This window comes from Dama dama, chromosome 9 (genome assembly GCF_033118175.1).
Source record: "Dama dama isolate Ldn47 chromosome 9, ASM3311817v1, whole genome shotgun sequence".
NCBI lineage: Eukaryota > Metazoa > Chordata > Mammalia > Artiodactyla > Cervidae > Dama > Dama dama.
The window spans coordinates 10,371,620-10,390,875 of NC_083689.1; the positions used below are offsets into that span (position 1 = coordinate 10,371,620).

Genomic DNA, 19,256 nt, shown 5'->3' on the forward strand with positions numbered 1-19,256 from the left:
CAGACCAGGGACCTAGACACCCATCGTCACCCCAAATACCCAGCTAACACCCCCCCATTCCCAGGCCGCAGAACCAAAGGGTCCTCTCTCTTAAAAAAAAAAAAAAAAAAATTGGCTAACCCGGGTCTTAGTTGCTGCAGGCGATATCTTTACTTGGGACATTTGAGATCTTAATTCCCTGACCAGGGATCGACCCCATGTCCCCTGCAGTGGAGGCACAGAGCCCTAACCACTGCACTGCCAGGACCTAAAGGGTCCTCTTTAACCATTCAAGCCCAACTCAGGTTATGGGGCAGAGAACTCCACTCCAGTCAGACCCTTGGAAAGTCCTTCCTCGTGTCTAACCCTAGTGCTTCTTGCTTTCTGTACTTGCTAAAACCTCCCTCCCCCCTCATGCCCAGCCACACCCTCCCAGCAGGCCCAGAGGCCCAGGGCTGGGCATCCATTGCCTGGCTTTTCCAGAACCTTGGTATCCTCTTAACTGCTGCAAGATCTCCAAACATCTCCAGCCCTTGCCAGGAAGGATGTCCCTCAGACGTCAGCTGGAGAAGGGGATGGCTTTTCTCAAGGACCCTTCCTGAGAGAGGAGGGTGTAGGAGCCCGTGGGGGTAGAGGACCCTTTTCTCCTGCCTGCAGCCCTCAGAGGCCCAGCCACGTGTCCGAGTGTCCAGCTTAGCCCAGGGCAGGGCGGGAGATAAGGCCTGGACCTTCAGGACTCCAAGGTGAAAGGTCACTGCAGGAAGGGCTTTTCCAGCCGGTTAAAGGTTAACAGGCTCAGAAGCAGAGGCTCAGGCTTCTTTGCCCAGGGCGGCCTGCTCTCCTGAGCATACAAAGGGTGTTTAATATATGCTGGCTGTCCTAACCCTGGGTCTTGGGGGCAGTGACATGGAGGCCGAGCAGCAGCTGGGAGACTCTGGGGAGCCTGGAAGAGACATCTGTAGTCCAGTCGGCCCCTGGTCAAGCTCTTTCTGTGAAGCACAGAAAGAAAAGGAAATTAAAGGGGAAAGGGGGCAGGCCCCCGGCAGGGGTGGTGGGCATTCCTGTCGCCTCCAGCCTCGCTGGGCGGGTGGGCGCCCTGCCCCCAGAAGCCTGAAATTCTGGAGAGGGGCCCCCTGACCTCGCGCCCCTGCCGGCCGCAGACCACAACATCCCTTCCCCCCCGGAGATTCCGAACACCAGGTGTTAGCCCAAGCGGAGAAAGGGTGGGGTGGGGGTCGGACGCCGCGACTTTCTGGAAGAGGAAGCAAACACAATCCATCATGCAACTGTGCAAAGAAATGCCCCAGGGGGGTGTGTGTGGTGTGGTGTGTGTGTGTGTGTGTGTGTGTGTACTGCGCAGGGGCGTGCCCCCCGGTGCAACCGGCCCCCCATTATTGCTTCTGCCGGGAATGCAAGGGGGTGGTGCCGAGGGGCGCCTCGAGGGCGGTTGAGCTACACAACTTCCAAGGCCGGAGGTGGAGGGGAGGGCCTTAGAGAGACATCTTGGCGAGGCTGCGGAAGGGCAGAGGGCAGCAGTGGCCCAGGCTCCCGCCGCGGCCCGGCAGGGGTTAAGGCTGGAGCCGGGCGAGGACGGGGGTGGGAGTGGGGTGAGCGAGGGAGGAGGAGGGAGGAGGGTCAGGCCTTGCGGCCCCGCGCTCCGCCCTAGCCCCTCCCGCCGGCCCGGGCGCCGGGCGCCGCGCACGGCCACCCATGTCCTTATAAGGGCGGCCGTCGCCGGGGCAACGAGCGCCCGCCCCCAGCCCGCGGCGCGCGCCCCTGCCCCCGCCCCCGCCCCCCGCCCGCCCCGCGAATGGAACGTTGTGTGTCAAACCGGCCGCAGCGCGAGGCCGGCGCGCGGGGTCGGCGGCGAGAGCGAGGCTCGGGCTCAGGCACAGGCCCAGGCCGGGCGGGCGCGGCCGCAGCGGGGGCGGCAGCTCGGGAAGCGCCGGCCCGCGGTCCTGCAGGCCCCGAGCGGCCGCCGGGGGCCCTGGGGGACTCAGGGGGTGCGGTGACCAGCCCCGGCGCACGCCCGCCGCCCCTCCCCCCCGCCGCGGGCGGCCGCGCAACTTGCGGCCAAACTTTCCCCCCGGCCTCCCGCGCTCGGATGGCAGCCCGCTAAGTTGGCCGCAGCCCTTGGCCGAGCGGCGGCCAGGCCGGAGGGCACCCCCTGCGCTGCCTGGGCCGGGCCATGGCCCGAGCTCCCCCGCCGGGGCCCCAGGGCGGCGGGGCGCGAGTCCCCGGGGCCCCCGGCCAGCACCTCTAGCGCGCCCCCCCGGTCCGGGGCCCGGCCCCGCGCACGCGTGGGAAAGTTGACCTGGAACCGGCCCGACCAGTTCCGCCCGGGCGCGCGGACCGGCCGCAGGAAGTTGCTGCAAAACTTTTTTTGGGGGTGCAACCGGGTGACCCCCGCGCACCGGGACCGGATGCGCGCTGGTTAGGGTCCCCCGGGCCTAGAGGGGTGCCCCGAGGGAGAAACGCGGAGGGGGCGCCCCGGCCCCGCTGCCCGGGGGCTATGGCCATGGTGACCGGCGGCTGGGGCGGCCCCGGGGGCGGCGGCGACACGAATGGCGTGGACAAGGCGGGCGGCTACCCGCGCGCGGCGGAGGAAGACTCGGCCTCACCCCCCGGTGCCGCCAGCGACGCTGAGCCAGGCGACGAGGAGCGGCCGGGGCTGCAGGTGGACTGCGTGGTGTGCGGGGACAAGTCGAGCGGCAAGCACTACGGCGTCTTCACCTGCGAGGGCTGCAAGAGCTTCTTCAAGCGGAGCATCCGCCGCAACCTCAGCTACACCTGCCGGTGAGCCCCCTCTCTGCGCACCGCCGCCGGCACCCGGGCCGGGCCTCTGACCTGCTCGGTCACCTTGGGCCTGGCGCCGACCTTCCCTGGGTCTCTACTGCCCGTATGAGATCGGGGCACAGGTCCTTCGCCCCCTCTCCATCACATTCCTGGGATTGTGTATACAGTCGGCGCTGTATCGGTGCAGGTCCCCCCCATCAGGTGGTCCCTGGCGGCTTCCGCCCCAGTTACTCGCTCCTCCTTCCTCCCTTCCTTTTCTCCGGAGAGGGGTCAGCTCTGCGCGGCGAGGGGTTGGGGTGCTGTCAGGGGTGGGTCCCTAATCCCAGGGCGTCCCTTCCCTTGGGAAGGGGACCCGGTGGGGATCGAACGTGGAACTTGGACTGTGGAGCTCACAGCGTCCGGGGGCCATTGTCTGCGGCCGCGCGGATCGATACGGCGCGCCCTTGGGGTCAAATATCACTTCCAAAGTCGCCCTGACTACTGAGGCGGCGGCTGGAGCGAAACTAGGTGGCACAGGGCGGCTTCCTTCGCATGGGGCAGGGGGGCGCTTCTGCCTTGGGGGTTGGGCCTGCGCCTCAGGGGGAATCCCCCTGGGCGCTCTCTGGGCCCTGGGTCACCGGAAACTGATGTGAGAGGTCCGAGGTGGCGGCTGGATTTGACCGCATCTTGGCTGCTCCAGCCCCACACCCCGCTCTACGCCACCCACCCCCGTCCCCACCCCACCCCAGCTAGGAGTAGGTGCAGAACTGGGATCCTGGAAAATCCCTGAAACTTTTGTCGGTTCTGAGACTGGGTGGGGATGAATGTTTACAAGAAGCATCCCTGGGCTATCCTAGGTTGGAGTCCCCACTGGCCGGGTGTGACCTCACTAGCTTTTCTGGTTCCCGCCCGGGGAATTAGGTCTAAGGGAGAAGCTGCTGGCACTGGGTGTCCAGTCTAGGACCCCCCCATTTCCCACCACTTTTTGCTGAGTTCCCTTTTGCTCTGTTGACAAACCCCTACTCTGCATCCTCCAGGAACATACTTGGGCTCTGCAGAGCCAGTTTGGAGGGTCCCATTTTCCACATGTGCAAAACTAAGGCCCAGAAAGCTCTTGGCACCTGCCCTGGGTCACCCAGGGAGAGACCCTGCCCACTTGGGGCTTAGCAAGGGAGCTGTGGGGTTGGGAAGGTGGGGGGTGGCCAGGCAAGTCTGGGTCAGGACCTCACCAGGGGGAGCTGCTGATGGAGGGCTTGTTGGCAGGGCCACTGGGTGGGGTCCTGGGTACCTGAAGCAGGAATTTGGCCCCAGATCTGGCCTGTTGGGGGCGGCTCTATATGGCGCGGAGCTGGCTTCCTCCCTCCTCCAATGATAACTGGGCCACCAGACTTTGGCCTCATTCTTGCTGCTGGAATAACTGTGTGCTCTCTGGCCGGGTCTTTAGGGAGGGCAGGGGAGGGGCTCAGGTGGTTTGGGGGTCCTAGATGCTCCCTTAGAGTGGGAGCACCAAAGCCAGGGAGAGGGGCCTGGTTTGGCACCAGCAGGTTCTTTAGAAGGTCTGTGTTGTGTGACCGGGAGAAGTCACTGCTTCTCATTGAGCCTCAGGTTGAATCAACAAAGACCCCTCAGGGCCTGACATGGGTGGTTTGATACCAGCACCCTAGAAAAGACCCCAGTTCCAAGCCCAGCCTTCTCCCAGTTTGAGGGAGACACAGTGAGACACAGGCGTCCTAGTCTGTGGGGTCTGGGTTGGGCCAGAGGGAGGGATGGTCTGGGGTCCCAGGAGGAACAAGGAGCTCTGCCTGAGGGTCACAGAGGAAGGCCACAGGAGGTGGACCTTGAAACATGAGGGGTTTAGCAGGTAGAAGCGAAGGGCACTCCTGCAGAGAGTGTGGCTCCAGCAAACACTGAGTGGGCAGGATTGGGGATCAGTGATGTAAGGGTGATGTAAGGTGAGACCACCCAGGCATGGGAGAAGTTAGAGCCAAGTGGGTCAGAAATTCTGGAGTGAAAGTAATGGGGAACCATGGAAGAAGGTGTGTGAGCAAAAGAGGGCAATGATCAAATTGGACTGAAAGCCAGAAGCCCAGGGAGAAGGCAGAGTTGGACTGTGGGGTCTGGCAAAGCATGTGCTGTTTAGGTGGGATAACAGGTAGAACTTCCTATTTCCCCATCTGGAGGGACAGAAGATCTGTCTTGACTCTACAACTGGGGAAGTTGAGGCAGAAGGTTCAGGGCACCCCTGAAGTCTGGGGGACCCGAGCCAGGCCCCTGCCTGCCTGCCCCAGGCCTGGCTGTTTCCACCCGGCTGCCCAGGACCCTCCCACTGCCTGCCTGCTGGGCTTTGTTCTGGTTCTGCCTGAGCTCCCTTTGCCCTAGTAGGGCCTCTTCCTGGGGCTCGGAGGCTGGTGCTGCAGAACGCAGAGGCCCTCTGGAGCCTCACCTCTCCAAAATTGGCCACTGGGACTCCCAGGTGGGCCCAAGTCTTGACACCCTCCCCCACCCCCACTCCCAGTTTTCTCCAGAATGAGTGCATCCCATATAGAATTGGCCTCTGGCCCCCCTATTCCAGGTGGGGAAACCAAGGCTCAGTGGAGAAGTCGCTGCCCAAGGGTCGGGCCTCGGGTGTCCGCAGCTAGGATGTGTTTGACTTTTCAACTTCGTTAAGTATCTGTCTTCCTTTGTGACTGGCTCTGAGTACCCTATTGGTGCCCAGCTGGGACTCCAGCCCTCAGCCTGGGCCTCAAAAGGCTCAGAGGAGAGAGATATGGAGGGAACATAGAGCAGGGGACAAGGGGAAAAAGGGCATTGGGGACATTGAAAGAACAAAGGCCTGAACCTTCCAACTTGCAACTGACCTTGGACGGAACTCATTGTTTCAGAGGGCGGGGCCACATGTCCCATCCCTGGAAGAGGCACCAGCAATCCCGGAGGACTGCCTGGAGGAAGCTTCTTGGGCTCCGTTAGGTGTTGGATGGTCTTTCTAGAGGAGGGGTTTGACATCTTCGAGGGGTACAGGAATTCATTCATTCACTCTTTTGTTTGTTTATGCATTGTTGGGGCCCCGTGGTGCTGTGACCCCATAGAGGACTGGCCTGGGTTCTAGTCTCTTAAGTCAACTCACAAAGTCTTGCTCGTTGACCATCTTCCTTCTCTGTTCTCACAGTGCCCTGGGGACAAAGACCCTGTCCCCTGGCCTGACAAGGACCAAGTAAAATGAAACTGGAGAACTTTTGGCTATCATTGTCATTCTGCCAGGAACTGCCTCTGGTCACCTGGGGAACTTGTATTCATCCTTCAAAACCCAGTTCCAACATAACCCTCCCTGGCATGCTAATCCACTTTGCCACAGACTGCTCTTCATCTGTCTCCACTCCCCCAAATTGTCCTTTCCTCTTTGCACACCTCTGTGCCACTTTGGGGTCACCTGCCCAGCCCAGGTTGTTGGTAGGGATGGGGGGTGGTCCTGGTGGCTCCCAGGCCAGAATGTAGGTGTCATGGTGATCCCCTTGGTGACCTCTGCGTGCCCACAGGTCCAACCGTGACTGCCAGATCGACCAGCATCACCGGAACCAGTGCCAATACTGCCGCCTCAAGAAGTGCTTCCGGGTGGGCATGAGGAAGGAAGGTGAGTCCCCGCTGGGGTGGGGCAGGCAGGGGGTGAACAAGTGGCCTGCCCTTTGCTCCCTCTCTTGGGGTCTGGGAGCCATGGAGGGCGGGGTCTGGCGCCTGCTAACCTCGTTACCACTGATCCTGAGATCCCATGGGCCTCGATCTGGCCCTGGGCTGGAGGAATCCAATTATCTGTGGCCGCCTGGTGGCTGAGGCAGAACTGGGCTGCAAGGGGCTCCCCTACTCCGGCCCATGTTAGAACCTTTCTCTCCACCACCTCTCCCAACCCGGCCTCAGGGGCAGAGAACCTGAAGTTAACCCCGGTAATCCTCTGCCCTCTAGCCTGGCCACCACTTTCTGAACAATGATGTACCTTTTTTTTTTTTTTTTTTGATTTGCTTTCCCTCCGCCCTCTGCCTTGTGTTTGCCCAAGGCAGGAACTCACCCGACTAAGGCAAAGGGCAGCTCACCCTTCCGCCTGACCGGGGGTGCTGGGAGTCAGAGGGAGGCCCAGCCTCTTGTCCTTGCCCTGGGGACTTGGGTGGATCCGCGCAGGGCAGCTAGGTCTAGAACTCCGATCACTCTTAGAATTCAGGTGGAACATGTAGACTTCTACATGAAGCACTGGGCTAGGGAGCAGAATCTGGCCCATTTCAATGACGGCCCCAAGGCTGGACTTCGTGTCACTGCCTGGACTCTTATGAGCCAGGCTGGCAGTTCTTTTCTGTGTCTAAAAGCTGAGTCTCTCCTGCTCTACTGTTGGTTTCTTCTCTGCTGAGCCTCTGTGAAAGAAGCTGGGAACAGCTGCCAGAGTCTTTCTCTTAAGATCATCTGATCACTCTCTTTGGTCATGTGAAGTTGGGGGTGACTGCCCATACCCCCACCCCCGCAACCTGGATTTTGTCTCCACTTGTGAATTTGACCTAAAATCCACATCAAATCCAGGCTTCAGATCTTCAAAGTCTCGAGGTGGAAGTAATAATCTCAGATCATGACCTGAATACAGCCCTATCTCTTGGCCTTTGCACAGGTGGTTCCCTCTGTCTGGAACACCTCCCCCAGACACCTACATGGCTTCCTCCCTCACCTTCTTTTAAGATTTACTGAAACACCACCTCCTCCGAGAACCCTTCCTGATTACCCTTTGCAACCCCTTTATTCAGACCATCTATCTTGCTTTATAGTTTGCTTGCTCCTCCATCAGAATGTCTGCTCCTCAAGGTCAGAAACTTTTGTCTGTCTTGTTTTCTGACACATCCCCAGGGCCTACACCAGGTTCTAAAACATGGAAGGTGCTTAATGTTTCTTGGCTTGAGTTACTATCCATTTAGCTCTTACTATGAGACCCTGGTTCGATTCCTGGGTTGGGAGTATCTGCTGGAGAAGGGATAGGCTACCCACTCCAGTATTCTTGGGCTTCCCTTGTGACTCACCGGGTAGAGAATCTGCCTGCAATGTGGGAGACCTGGGTTCGATCCCTGAGTTGGGAAGATCCCCTGGAGAAGGGAAAGGCTACCGACTCCGGTATTCTGGCCTGGAGAATTCCATGGACTGTGTAGTCCATGGGGTCCCAAAGAGTCGGAAACGACTGAGCGACTTTCACTTTTACTTTCATGTGCCAAAAGCTATTCCAAGCCAGTTAGATACATTCTCGCTTAATTCAGTGATTGCGGTTATCATCGTCATGATTATTATCAACTGCATACTTTTATGGGTGGGGAAAGAGTACAGAGAGCAATCTAATTGTGGTTGGGATTTGAACCCACACAGTCTGGGCTTAATGGGAAGAGCTGGGGAAGGGGTTCTCAGGAAGCAGGAACAGCAAATGCACAGACCCTGAGGTGGCCAGGTGATGGATGAGTGATGGCAGTGGGCTTTAGAACCAAGTGAACCAGAGGGTGATTGGGATTCATTGTCGGCCCTCAACCCAGCTACACCCATTTGACAGACTAGAGGTTCCTGAGACTTCAAATCACATGGGATAAGGCTTGAACCCTGCTTCCCTGATCAGCTCTGCTAGCCCTCAGCTCCACTTTCGTCCTTCTCCTGCTCTGCTCCATGGTGGGTTGACCAGAAGTTCATGGGGGTGATGAGACCGGGCATGCCACCTCATTAAAGCTCATTAATTAGTCTCTGCCGGGCACCCAGCCCAGTCAGCCCCTCCACCCCGCCCACTGTGGCACAGGCCAGGCTGGCATGCAGCCATCCTTCTTCCTTGCACCTCAGCTTTCCTCTTCTCACCTACCTGATCCCTGGGGACACTGGCCAAAGCCAGCAATTGGTCCTCCCCATCACAGGCAAAGCTGCTGATGGAATCTCATGTTTACTGAGCACCTGCTGCTGACCGGGTTCAATCCCTGGGTCAGGATCCCCTGGAGAAGGGAATGGCTACCCACTCCAGGATTCTTGTATGGAGAATGCCATGGACAGAGAAGCCTTACGGTCCATGGGATCGCAAGGAGTCGGACACGACTGAGCGACTAACACTACTTTTCGATAACAGACTTTTTGCTGCTGACCAGGATTTCATCCTTAACACTGAGGTCACTGCAGAGGCCCAGGCAGATGAGAGCTGCTCTAGGGGGCCATGACCTGGAGGGTGGGGCTGGGAGGTAGAGAAATATCCTAATTTCATAGGAGAGATCAGTGCCAGCCCCTACTGATCACTTGTTTGAGGGGTAGGCTGGCTATGTGCCCATGTCCTAGGAAGATGCTTGCCCCCCCTAGACCCATTATCAGCTCTTAGACTCCTATGATTGACAGATGAGGATATGATTGACAGGTCTCGCTTCCCTAGCTGCAGAGGGGAGCTCACAGTCCAGAAGAGGGGGAGGGGGATATGTGTGAATTAAATTAGCCCTCACCCAGTGGTCCCATTTCCACCTGAGATGGTTCCCCCCCCCCCCCGCCCCGCCCCCACTTCCTCCTCTGAAAGTAGTAGTCTGATGGTGGCTGGACTGACCTCAGGTTGAGGGCACAGGGTGGAGCAAGGTGGGGCGTGCAAGACCTTGGCCTCTGTCCTCCCAACAAGCATTGTGCCCATGAGGTAGGGATTGGGGGTTCAGGGAAAGGTTGAGTTGGGGGGCTTGGAGTGGAGGGAATGAGTAACCCTCTGATCATTTTATCTCCAACCTTTCTTCCTCCCTACTTGCCCCACCCCGTGACTCGGGGTACCTACTTTCCCCCTAATTCCTCCCCCACTTCCTCACACCCCCCCTCTCCCCTCTCTGGTTTCCCGTGTCCTCACTCCCCATCTCCTGATCCCTGCCCCCCTCCCCCCGTCCCCTCTCCCCTCCTCCCTCTCCTGTACCTTCCGCATTTCTTGCGGGGCTGGCAATCTCGCTCCCGCTTCTCCCTCCCCCCCACCCCATCTCTGTCTCCCCTTCATAGCGGTGCAGCGCGGCCGAATTCCGCACTCGCTACCCGGCACCGTGGCAGCCTCCTCGGGCAGCCCTCCTGGCTCTGCGCTGGCCGTGGCCGGCGGAGACCTCTTCCCGGGGCAGCCAGTGTCGGAGCTGATCGCGCAGCTGCTGCGTGCCGAGCCCTACCCCGCGGCGGCCGGGCGCTTCGGTGCCGGAGCCGCGGGCGCCTTTGGAGCCGGGAGCGGCGCGGCGGGCGCTGTGCTGGGCATCGACAACGTGTGCGAGCTGGCGGCGCGGCTGCTCTTCAGCACCGTGGAGTGGGCGCGCCACGCGCCCTTCTTCCCCGAGCTGCCGGTGGCCGACCAGGTGGCGCTGCTGCGCCTCAGCTGGAGCGAGCTCTTCGTGCTGAACGCGGCGCAGGCGGCGCTGCCCCTGCACACGGCGCCGCTGCTGGCCGCTGCCGGCCTGCATGCCGCGCCCATGGCCGCTGAGCGTGCCGTGGCCTTCATGGACCAGGTGCGCGCCTTCCAGGAACAGGTGGACAAACTGGGCCGTTTGCAGGTCGACTCCGCGGAGTATGGCTGCCTCAAGGCCATCGCGCTCTTCACACCTGGTGAGACGCCCTGAAATGGGGGGGCTCTGGCCGTGGGAGGGGCCGGGTGGGGGAGGGGAGAGACCTAGCTCCTGACCCTGACCCCGTTAGTTCTCCACTTCCTGATCTACAGCTAGCCAGACTTGCGTCCCTGCATGCGCCTTTAGCGCTGTTGGGGGACAGTGGGGGAGGCAATGCAGGCGGTCTGACACCGTGATGGCCCCACCCCCTGATTCCAGGCCTTCCTAAGAATTTTGATCCCCCACAGCTCCACGTCTTAAGGCCCCACAGCCTCCCTCCTTGATTCTCAGGCTCCCTGAGACCCCCCACCCTTCGCCCCCTCATCAAGGTGTTCATCGTGGTCAGTGGGCACTGACGGCAGAATGACAGGTGGGGGGCCGCGGGAGGGGAGGTCTGCCCACTTGGCTCTGTCCGTCACTTACTGGTTTCTGTTCTCCCTAAACTCTCTGACCCTCATCTGCCAAATCAGGATGCTCCTCTTGTTACTGACCACTTAATGAGGACTGCCTTCCACTTATGAAAGGCAGGGGTGCTCTGACACCTGGTTCTGGGCTCTCCTGGGCCCTTCGCTCCCTAATTCCTAGGACCCGAGACCACTGACCCAGGGCTCCCAACCTGCCCGGCTCCAGGGGCCACTCCCAGCTGAGCTGGATCGGGTAGGGGGTGTGGCTTGAAGCCCCTCCCACCTAGGGGCGGAGGCATCTTAGTTCCTTCCTAGTCTTCAGTAACCCTCCTACCGCCAAAGACCCGCTTTATTCCAGGGAGTGGTGGCATAGCAGACTCTGCACTTTGCAAGGAGGTCCCACTAGGTGTCTCCTGGAACCAAGGATACGGGAGCCAGACCCAGGCTACTCCGGGAGGTGGCTTTTATCCAATAATATGGCTTTGCCCCTCTTTATTTATCCAGGACATTCATAGGGCTCTCACCTGTCACCTTCACTCACAAGGCAGGTCTATTTAGTGTGTCTGAAATCCCTCTTTAGGCTTTGCTTTTCTTCCTAAGTCCCCTTGCCAGCCCCCTCTTCCCCTTGAGCTTTTTATTTGGGGTGTTTTCAGCCTCACCTCCTGGCATGTAGAACTTCCCCAACCAGAGACTGAACCTGCATCCCCTGCAGTGGAAGTGCAGTCTTAACCACTAGACCACCAGGGAATTCCTTCCTCCTTAAGCTTGATTAGAACTTGTCTCCCTGTTAAATGCTTTAGTCAGGGCCCCTCCACCCTTGAGACATCACTACTTGCATCCCGTGTCATCATCCTCAGATGAGGCCACCTTAATATCTCTTGGGGACCAACACCGCCTTAGATATTAGACACCCCCATTTGTGCCCTAGGCCCCATCTCTCATCCCTTGAGTGCCTTCCTCTGTACCAACTGCCCTGAGTGGTGTCCCCAGCCCCGGTCAGCCCTGGGGTCCTGTGTCCTCTTGCCACCACTTCTGAACTTTCCCTTGTCCCTTAGATGCCTGCGGCCTCTCAGACCCAGCGCATGTGGAGAGCCTGCAGGAGAAGGCACAGGTGGCCCTCACCGAGTACGTGCGGGCCCAGTACCCATCGCAGCCCCAGCGCTTTGGGCGCCTGCTGCTGCGGCTCCCTGCCTTGCGTGCGGTCCCTGCCTCCCTCATCTCCCAGCTATTCTTCATGCGCCTGGTGGGCAAGACGCCCATCGAGACGCTGATCCGAGACATGCTGCTGTCAGGAAGTACCTTCAACTGGCCCTACGGCTCAGGCCAGTGACCAGACAGGGCCAGGTCTGCAGACCTCAAGGGACACGGATGCTCAGGCCTCTGGGGGGGAGCCTCCCCTGGACAGAGGACCCTGGCTTCCCTCCTCAGACTCCTATTTTTTAAAGACTGTGAAATGTTTGTCTTTTCTGTTTTCTAAATGATCAATGAAACCAAAAAGAGACTGATTTGTCTAGACTCCAGTCAAGTCTTCCCCAGAAACCCTGATCAAGATGAGGGGCGAGACAGAGGGTCCAATCCCAGGACAGCCTTGTCCCTTGGTGCCCCAAGATTGAACTCGTGGGGGTGTGGCTTCTCTGGTGTGATGGACAAAGTCCTGGCGTCTGGACTGGAGGGGCAGCTGCAGCCAGGCAGGGGTGATGAGTGCCAGACTGATCCTCTGGACACATAATCCACGTTGGACACTACATGATGGATGAATCAAGGCCAATAATAAAGAAGTTTCCTACCTGCACAGTCTCCATCATCTTAGTGGGGGGAGGGGTGACACAGAAGGCATCCTACCGTGGGGACCCACTCCCAGCCCAGCTGGAACACCTACAACCTAACAGCCCTACTTGCGGGCTTTGTTTGTGTGGGATAGTTTTGTGGGGAAACAGGCTGGAAGGAGAGGCCAGAGGTCAGCCAGTGAGTCTGTAGGAGTTGGGCTGAGCAGATGGCTCAGGTTTGAATTTAGATTCTGGCCTATGAAAGTGAGCCTCGTACATTCACACAAACCCTGGACTAAGCACTTGATTGTTTTACTTTTTTTAGCTGCACCACACAGCTTATGAGATGTTAGTTCCCCAACCATGCCAAGCCCTAACCTCTGGACTGGCAGGGAAGTCCCTTTGTTTTCTTTGGTCAACCCTTAATCATGGTGTCTGGGCCCCAGTGTCCTTGGGAGAAATGTTTGGGGCTAGTTCTGTCACATGATCTTAGCCCAGATAGAGCCCTTGATTTCGCTGGCCACAGCGACTGGTTTAGGGAGGGCATGTGGCCCAGAGCTGGCCAGTGAGATTGAACGGCAGGATTGGAAATTAGGAGGATAAAGCAGAGCCAAAAAGGAGACCAATTTCCCAGGATACTTTCGGAGCCCCTGGATCAAGCCATATCAACACCCTTGGGTGTTTCAGTTCCATGAGCCCAGACGTCCCCTTTTGTGCCCGAGCCAGTTTAAAATTGTTTTGTCACATGTAATTAAAAAAACTCATAGAAATTGGCATTTAGAAGATGGAGACCTCTAAGGTCAGACCTTGAAATGTGGACTTAATTGAGGTGATATGGGGTGATGCAGGGCACCAGGGGGCTTGCCATCCTGGCCTCAGAAGGTTGTGGCCCAGTTCTGTAGTGGGAAAGGCATCTGTGGAATTTATGGCAGGACCGTGGCTCTAGGGAATGGGTAGAAAGGGCCCAGATGGTGGTGGTGGGTGGCACCTTTTGGCCCTGACTGAAGGCTTGTCAAGTGAAGACAAATTTATCAAACACGCTCCTTTGAAAACGGGGAAGAACCTGGGTCTCACCCTGTAGGTTGGGCCAGGGCTTAGCCATAAAGCAGCCTCAGCCCTCCAAAATGTTCCCCATTGGAACATTTTGATGGACATTTCCCCATGTCCATCTCGGAGGACATCTGGGAAGTCGGGAACAAGTGAATGAAAGTCTCTTGGATGTGCCCTGTCCCCAGAAGGGGACAGGTTGGAATGGGATGAAGCTCTCCCACTGGCAGCTGGGCTGGTTTCTGCCCCGGGTAGGTGTTTTCTGAGAGGTCCTGTGCATAAGTGAATGTCTGTCCACTCCAGCCAGGCTGGACGGCAATGCGCTGTTTCTCAGATTCACAGGACATCTGTGGACTGACCAAGACCGTGGTGTCTGTCCTGCTTCCAGTCGGTCAGAGACTTGGATGCTTGTCCAGGCCTGATTGCTGAGCTCCTACAAAACCCAATCCTCTTCTGCAGGGAGAAGACATCTTGAACCTCCCTTGTTGTCAGGACACCCGTCGGGGTCCAGCCCTCTGTCCTTGCTCTATCACACTGGGCTCTCTTCCTGAGGACACGTGTTCCTTGAGGACCAATCCTGGGGCTGAGGCCTCTGTGACCCAGTGGCTGGCCCTGCCTTCCTTGCCTGCAGCCTGCCTAACTGTCCGTGTCCTCTGGGAGGCCAAGGCTCAAAGAAAGCTCCTGGGCTACCATCACTGGGCTTCACATGGAGCCTGGTCCTACCTGTGCTCTATCCACGCTACCCAGAGCCTGGCATGGGGTGGACACTGGGGAACCCTCCTGGCTCAGGAGGTGACAGTAGCGGTTGGCCCCTCAGCTTCCTACTGTTGGAGACTCTTGGAGGCCAGGGAGCCCCCTGGACAGACTAGGGTTCACAGTCCACCCAGAGACCCTGGCCAAATCCCTTTCTCAGATCCTTAATTTTTTTTTTTTTCCTTGGGAAAATGGAAGAACAATTTTTTGGTGACAAAGAGTGAAATCAGGAGTTTTAGGTGGCAGTAGGTATTTAATAAATGTTTATTCCACTGGGATGGAGAGCGGGACCTGCTTCTAGGGGATGGGCTGGGATGTGGGGTCTCCATGGAGGTCCTGCAGGTTCTGGGAAGCCTTGCTGGAAGAGGGGCCATCAGATCTAGGCCTCAAAGGCGAAGGCATTTAAAATCAGGCATGGCTATGGCTACCCCAGGTGGGGTAGCAGTAACAGCAAAGATAAGGAGGGAAGAAGAGAAGGAAGAGCAGGGTAGGGCCCCGCCCTCTGATGGTTCCCTCTATCTGTTTGCCAGGACGCTCAGAAGTACACAGAGCCCTCGCTGTCTCCTTGGTCGTCAAATTTCTGGATCTGTGACTTGAGGTGCCTTAGTTTGCCCTTCAGGTAATGGCAGCGAGCCTGCTTGTCCAAGAAGCTGGGGTCCTGAGCAGGGCGAGATCCAGGGAAGTCTTTGTGGCAGTCTGGCCTATGCCTCTCAAGCTGCTTGAGCTTTTGTCTTTTTCTCTCTGAACCTCAGTTTTCTTTCCATGAAACTCGGCACAAGTGCCCAGCCTCATGGGAGTGTGAGTATGTGGAGGGGGGGTGCAAAGACCAGGCTGTAGGACTCAAGAGGCACGACTCACCATCTGCTTCTTCTCAAATTCCCTCCAGACACGGGCAGCAACATGGGCCTCCTTCTGCCAGGGGAGAAGGAAGCGGGTCCTCAGGGAGCACAGGACCCAAGGAGGGATGGGGAAACTGAGGTTCAGACAAGGTGGACCTTGTCAAGGGCTGACCTTGGCCCATGTGATGTGGTGCCCGCCCAGCCTGGAGGAGGAAGAGGCCCAGAGACCTGAGCCCACTGGGCTAATAGAGGCCAGGCTTAGGCCACTTGCAAGGGATGTAGGGTGAGGGTTTCCACCTGGGTGCTGACCTGGCTTCGGGGTTGGGGCAGTGAGTTCAGCAGGGCCTCCAGCTGCTGGAGCTTTGCCTGTGCTGATCCCACCTCCTGCTGGAGCTCCAAGAACTCTGGGTACTGGTCCTGAAACACTGCAGCATAGCGGTTCCGATCCTTCTCAGTGCTCACTGGTGGGTACTTACTACCAGGTTGAAAGGGGGTCAGAGTATGAGTGGAAAGAACTCTTCCACAATCAGTGTAATTTGCTTTTCTTTGTCTCTGTTGGGCTCCCTGCCCCAAATGCCCTTCTCTTTCTACTATTTGGTAAACTCTTACTCTTCCCTTGTAGCTCAGTTGGTAAAGAATCTGCCTACAATGCAGGAGACCCAGGTTCGATTTCTGGGTCAGGAAGATCCCCTGGAGAAGGAAATGGCAACCCACTCCATTCTTCTTGCCTGGAGAATACCATGGACAGAGGAGCCTGGCAGGCTACAGTCCATGGGGTCCTAGGAGTTGGACACGATTTGGCGACTAAACCACCAAACTCTTATTCACTTGTCAAAGCCCCAGTCTCAGTGCCCCTTTCCTGTTCCAAGAAATTAGGAATCACTCACAGCTCATAGTCAGGCACGGGGTGGGGCCTAGGCATATATCTCTCGCGGACGGCTCTAGTAGACTTCTTGGTGCCCAGGAGGGCCCGGGAGGGGAGTTCATCCTCAAATACAATCTTCTTGGGCTTTGTCCTGTGGGCTCCGGGCTGGGGCTGGCACACAGTTGGCTGGCACACAGTTGGGGGAGCGCTGGGTTTGGGGCCTCTAGACACCAGTCGCTGCAGCAGGCGCAGGAATCATGGTTTGGAGTTAACGAGGGTTAGCCGTCATCCCTTAAACAGGGGGGAATGAATTCTATGCCTGGGCTCGGCCTGGGAACCCTCCTCCCTTTCAGACTCACCGGAGGACCAGGGCCAGGCGGACGGGTCTGCAGATTCCCCCGGGAGCCATGGGTCTGGGGGGGCTCTCGGGCGGGCATCGGCTTGGGGGCGGCGCCGCTCCGGCGTCCCCGGGCCGGTGTGCGGGTCCTCCGGGGAGAGTCGCGACCCGCGCGTGGCGGGGATGGTCGGCGGGCGGACTGTGGACACAGCAGGGGTACATGATTGGAGGTGGGACGGTGGGAGGACTCACTGGGAGGCGGCTCCCGGAGCGGCCAACTCCTTCACCCGCTGCACTTTCTCCATCTCCGCCCTCATTTGCATAGACGCACGCCATTGGCCTCAGAGAGCCCCAGCCCGCCGCCGAGTGCGTAACCCGGAAGAGCGCTATGCAAATAATCCGTTACGTACCGCGCAGCCCAGGATTGGCTCGCGTTAACCCCGGCGTGGCCCGCAATCTCTCCCTCAGGGCTAGGCGGAGGCCACGGACAGCGCCCCCGAGAAGACCCTTGGGATCTCCGGTCCGGTGGCGGGCCGCACGAACCACTCCTGCCTTGGGTCACCTGTCCCAGCGTTTGGGGCTCCGACTCTAGGTCCGCTCCCGAAGTCCGTGTGGTGTATCAACTACAGGCTGGAGTCAACTGGCTGGGTCGCTCCGCGGGTCAGGGGAGGGGCCTCGGTATATAGGGCGGGGCTGGCGGTGAAGGGGCGGGCCTGGGGAACCAGGAAGTGGATCCACACCCTGACGGTGAGACTGACGGAGACAGCTAGCTGCTGTGTTTGGGGTCGGTGACTCACCCTTTCTGACCCTCAGTTTATTTGGAGAACTTTCGGCAGAGGATGAGATGGCTAGACAGCATCACCGACTCAGTGGACAGAAGTCTGAGCAAACTCCGGGAGACAGTGGAGGACAGGGAAGCCTGGCGTGGTGCAGTCCATGGGGTCGCAAAGAGACCGACAAGGCTTGGCGACTGAACGACAGCAGCAACTTACCTATTTACTCAGCGGTTGTATTTTTAAAATAGTTCTTTAAATAAGCACTGGAGGCATGTTTAGATAATTCAAATAGAAAATAAGCGTAGCGCAGAGTGAATGTCTCACCCACCCTTATTCCCAGAGGCCACAGTTAATTGTATCTTCTTTTGGAGAGATTCTAAGTCAATGACAAATTCTCCTCACTACGGACAATACTATAGAAAAAAGATTCAAGTGCACATTTCTTTGGCAAATTGTGGAGGATTATGTAGGATAAATTTCTAGAAGTGAAACTTCCCGGAATCCACGGGGGAAAGAGACCTGTGTGTTTTAATTTTGAAAGATATTGTCAAAAAGATAGAACTGACTTGGAAAAGACTCTGAAGCTGGGCAAGTTTGAAGGCAAAAGAAGAGGGTAGCAGAGGATGATATGGTTACATTGCATCACCGACTCAACGGACATAAGTTTGAACAAACTGGTCGATAGTTCTGACTTCCCTGGTGGCTTAGATGGTAAAGCGTCTGCCTACAATGCGGGAGACCCAGGTTCAATCCCTAGGTTGGGAAGATCTCCTGGAGAAGGAAATGGCAGCCCACTCCAACATTCTTGCCTGGAAAATCCCATGGACAGAGGAGCCTATAGGCCTCAGTCCATGGGGTCGCAGAGTTGGACACCACTGAGCAGCTTCACTTCACTTCACTTCTGGTAGAGAGTGGAGAACAGAGGAGCCTGGTGTGCTGAAGTCCGTAGGGTCTCAAAGAGCTGAACACAACTTAGCGACTGAACAGCATCAATTGTCAAGTTGTTTTTCAGTGAGCTTGTGCCAATAATGCTCTAATCAACTGGTTTTCCCACAACCCTTGCAACCTCAATGGCGTCACAGTTTCCTGGGCATGTACTTTCAAAGTTTTAAATCTTGCCTAATCTGGTGAGTGAGAAAATTCAGAAACCATTTGTATTTGTTTTCCTATTTATTTCCTGCAAATCTTTTTTTTTTTTTCTTGTTGGCTTTTAGGAGCTTTTTATATACTTAAGGGTGTTAATTTGACCAGATAATGTTATCTTTGCTGTTACTATTATAAATGGGATCTTCCAATATGTTTTGCAACTTTTTTTATATAGAAAATTAATTTAATTATTCATTAACCCTCTTGCTGGTTTACTAAATTCTCTTACTGAAATAGCTGTTTTAGTTAGTTTGCTTGGATCTTTTTATATAGACAAATAATTTTATCATCTATGAATAATTTTATTCTTTTCTTTCAATTTCTTTTTGTGGTCTAGTTGCATTGACTAGCACCTCCGGACAATATTAAATCATTGGAGGAGATGGGTGGACTGTTGAGTATCCCTCCACTCCACCTCGGTTTAGTTTTTTCACTTTGATGGTAAAACTTCTAGTATTTGCCCATTAAACTCAACACTGCCTTTGACTTGAGATTTTTCCGTTCAGTGAAGAAATGCTCATTATTTTTAATTGAGACTTTGCGTAATGGATGCTGTGAACAGTACAAGGTACAATTTCACCCTATGATTTTGATTCCTGATGCATTAATATGGCTATTAACATGCTTCCTAATACTGAACCATCTCTGAGTCAGAAGCATGAGCCTCCTTCTTATGGTCTATTTTTTAAAAATTGCCACTAGAGCTTTCATAAAGCTTTAAAAAACTGCCACCAGAATTTTAAAAGCTACTAGCGATGGTTTCACACCTATGCTAGTGGAGTGGGGTGGGGCCCACGTGGACAACTCCATGCTTGTTTCACAGTGCTCTTGCTTGGATGGTCTGGGACAGGCACCTTCTGTTCCACGCTTCCTTACCAAGCTTCTTTAGTCATCCCTCTCACAGACTTTGCTCTTGACATCTGGAGTAGGGATAAGCAGAACCCAGGACCCATAATTCCTCTGGACTCATACTCCATGACCCC

General features: G+C 56.7%; 2 protein-coding genes across 2 annotated transcripts; one reads left to right on the forward strand and one right to left on the reverse strand.

Annotated features, from left to right (window-relative positions):
- The first annotated feature begins 2,205 nt into the window (after nucleotides 1-2,205).
- Nucleotides 2,206-12,536, forward strand: NR2F6 (nuclear receptor subfamily 2 group F member 6). The gene is made up of 4 exons (XM_061149919.1): nucleotides 2,206-2,775; nucleotides 6,288-6,382; nucleotides 9,757-10,341; nucleotides 11,800-12,536. The coding sequence occupies exons 1-4, from the start codon at nucleotides 2,492-2,494 to the stop codon at nucleotides 12,072-12,074; spliced, it is 1,239 nt and encodes a 412-aa protein (XP_061005902.1). The 5' UTR covers nucleotides 2,206-2,491; the 3' UTR covers nucleotides 12,075-12,536.
- Nucleotides 12,537-14,543: 2,007 nt separating this feature from the next.
- OCEL1 (occludin/ELL domain containing 1) lies at nucleotides 14,544-17,027 on the reverse strand. The gene is made up of 6 exons (XM_061149920.1): nucleotides 16,762-17,027; nucleotides 16,374-16,550; nucleotides 16,037-16,251; nucleotides 15,459-15,624; nucleotides 15,169-15,222; nucleotides 14,544-14,968 (listed from the first exon to the last, which is right to left on the reverse strand). The coding sequence occupies exons 2-6, from the start codon at nucleotides 16,449-16,451 to the stop codon at nucleotides 14,846-14,848; spliced, it is 636 nt and encodes a 211-aa protein (XP_061005903.1). The 5' UTR covers nucleotides 16,452-16,550; nucleotides 16,762-17,027; the 3' UTR covers nucleotides 14,544-14,845.
- Nucleotides 17,028-19,256: the final 2,229 nt, after the last annotated feature.

What these genes read in the sequence shown, in the direction of transcription:
- NR2F6 (XM_061149919.1), top strand. Translation starts at nt 2,492, where the DNA reads ATGGCCATGGTGACCGGCGGCTGGGGCGGCCCCGGGGGCGGCGGCGAC. An exon ending in GGTGGGCATGAGGAAGGAAG is followed by an intron (nt 6,383 to 9,756) that starts GTGAGTCCCCGC and finishes TCCCCTTCATAG; the next exon opens with CGGTGCAGCGCGGCCGAATT. An exon ending in CATCGCGCTCTTCACACCTG is followed by an intron (nt 10,342 to 11,799) that starts GTGAGACGCCCT and finishes CTTGTCCCTTAG; the next exon opens with ATGCCTGCGGCCTCTCAGAC.
- OCEL1 (XM_061149920.1), bottom strand. Translation starts at nt 16,451, where the DNA reads ATGCCCGCCCGAGAGCCCCCCCAGACCCATGGCTCCCGGGGGAATCTG. An exon ending in CGCCTGGCCCTGGTCCTCCG is followed by an intron (nt 16,252 to 16,373) that starts GTGAGTCTGAAA and finishes CGCCTGCTGCAG; the next exon opens with CGACTGGTGTCTAGAGGCCC. An exon ending in TGCCCCAACCCCGAAGCCAG is followed by an intron (nt 15,223 to 15,458) that starts GTCAGCACCCAG and finishes CTCCCCTGGCAG; the next exon opens with AAGGAGGCCCATGTTGCTGC.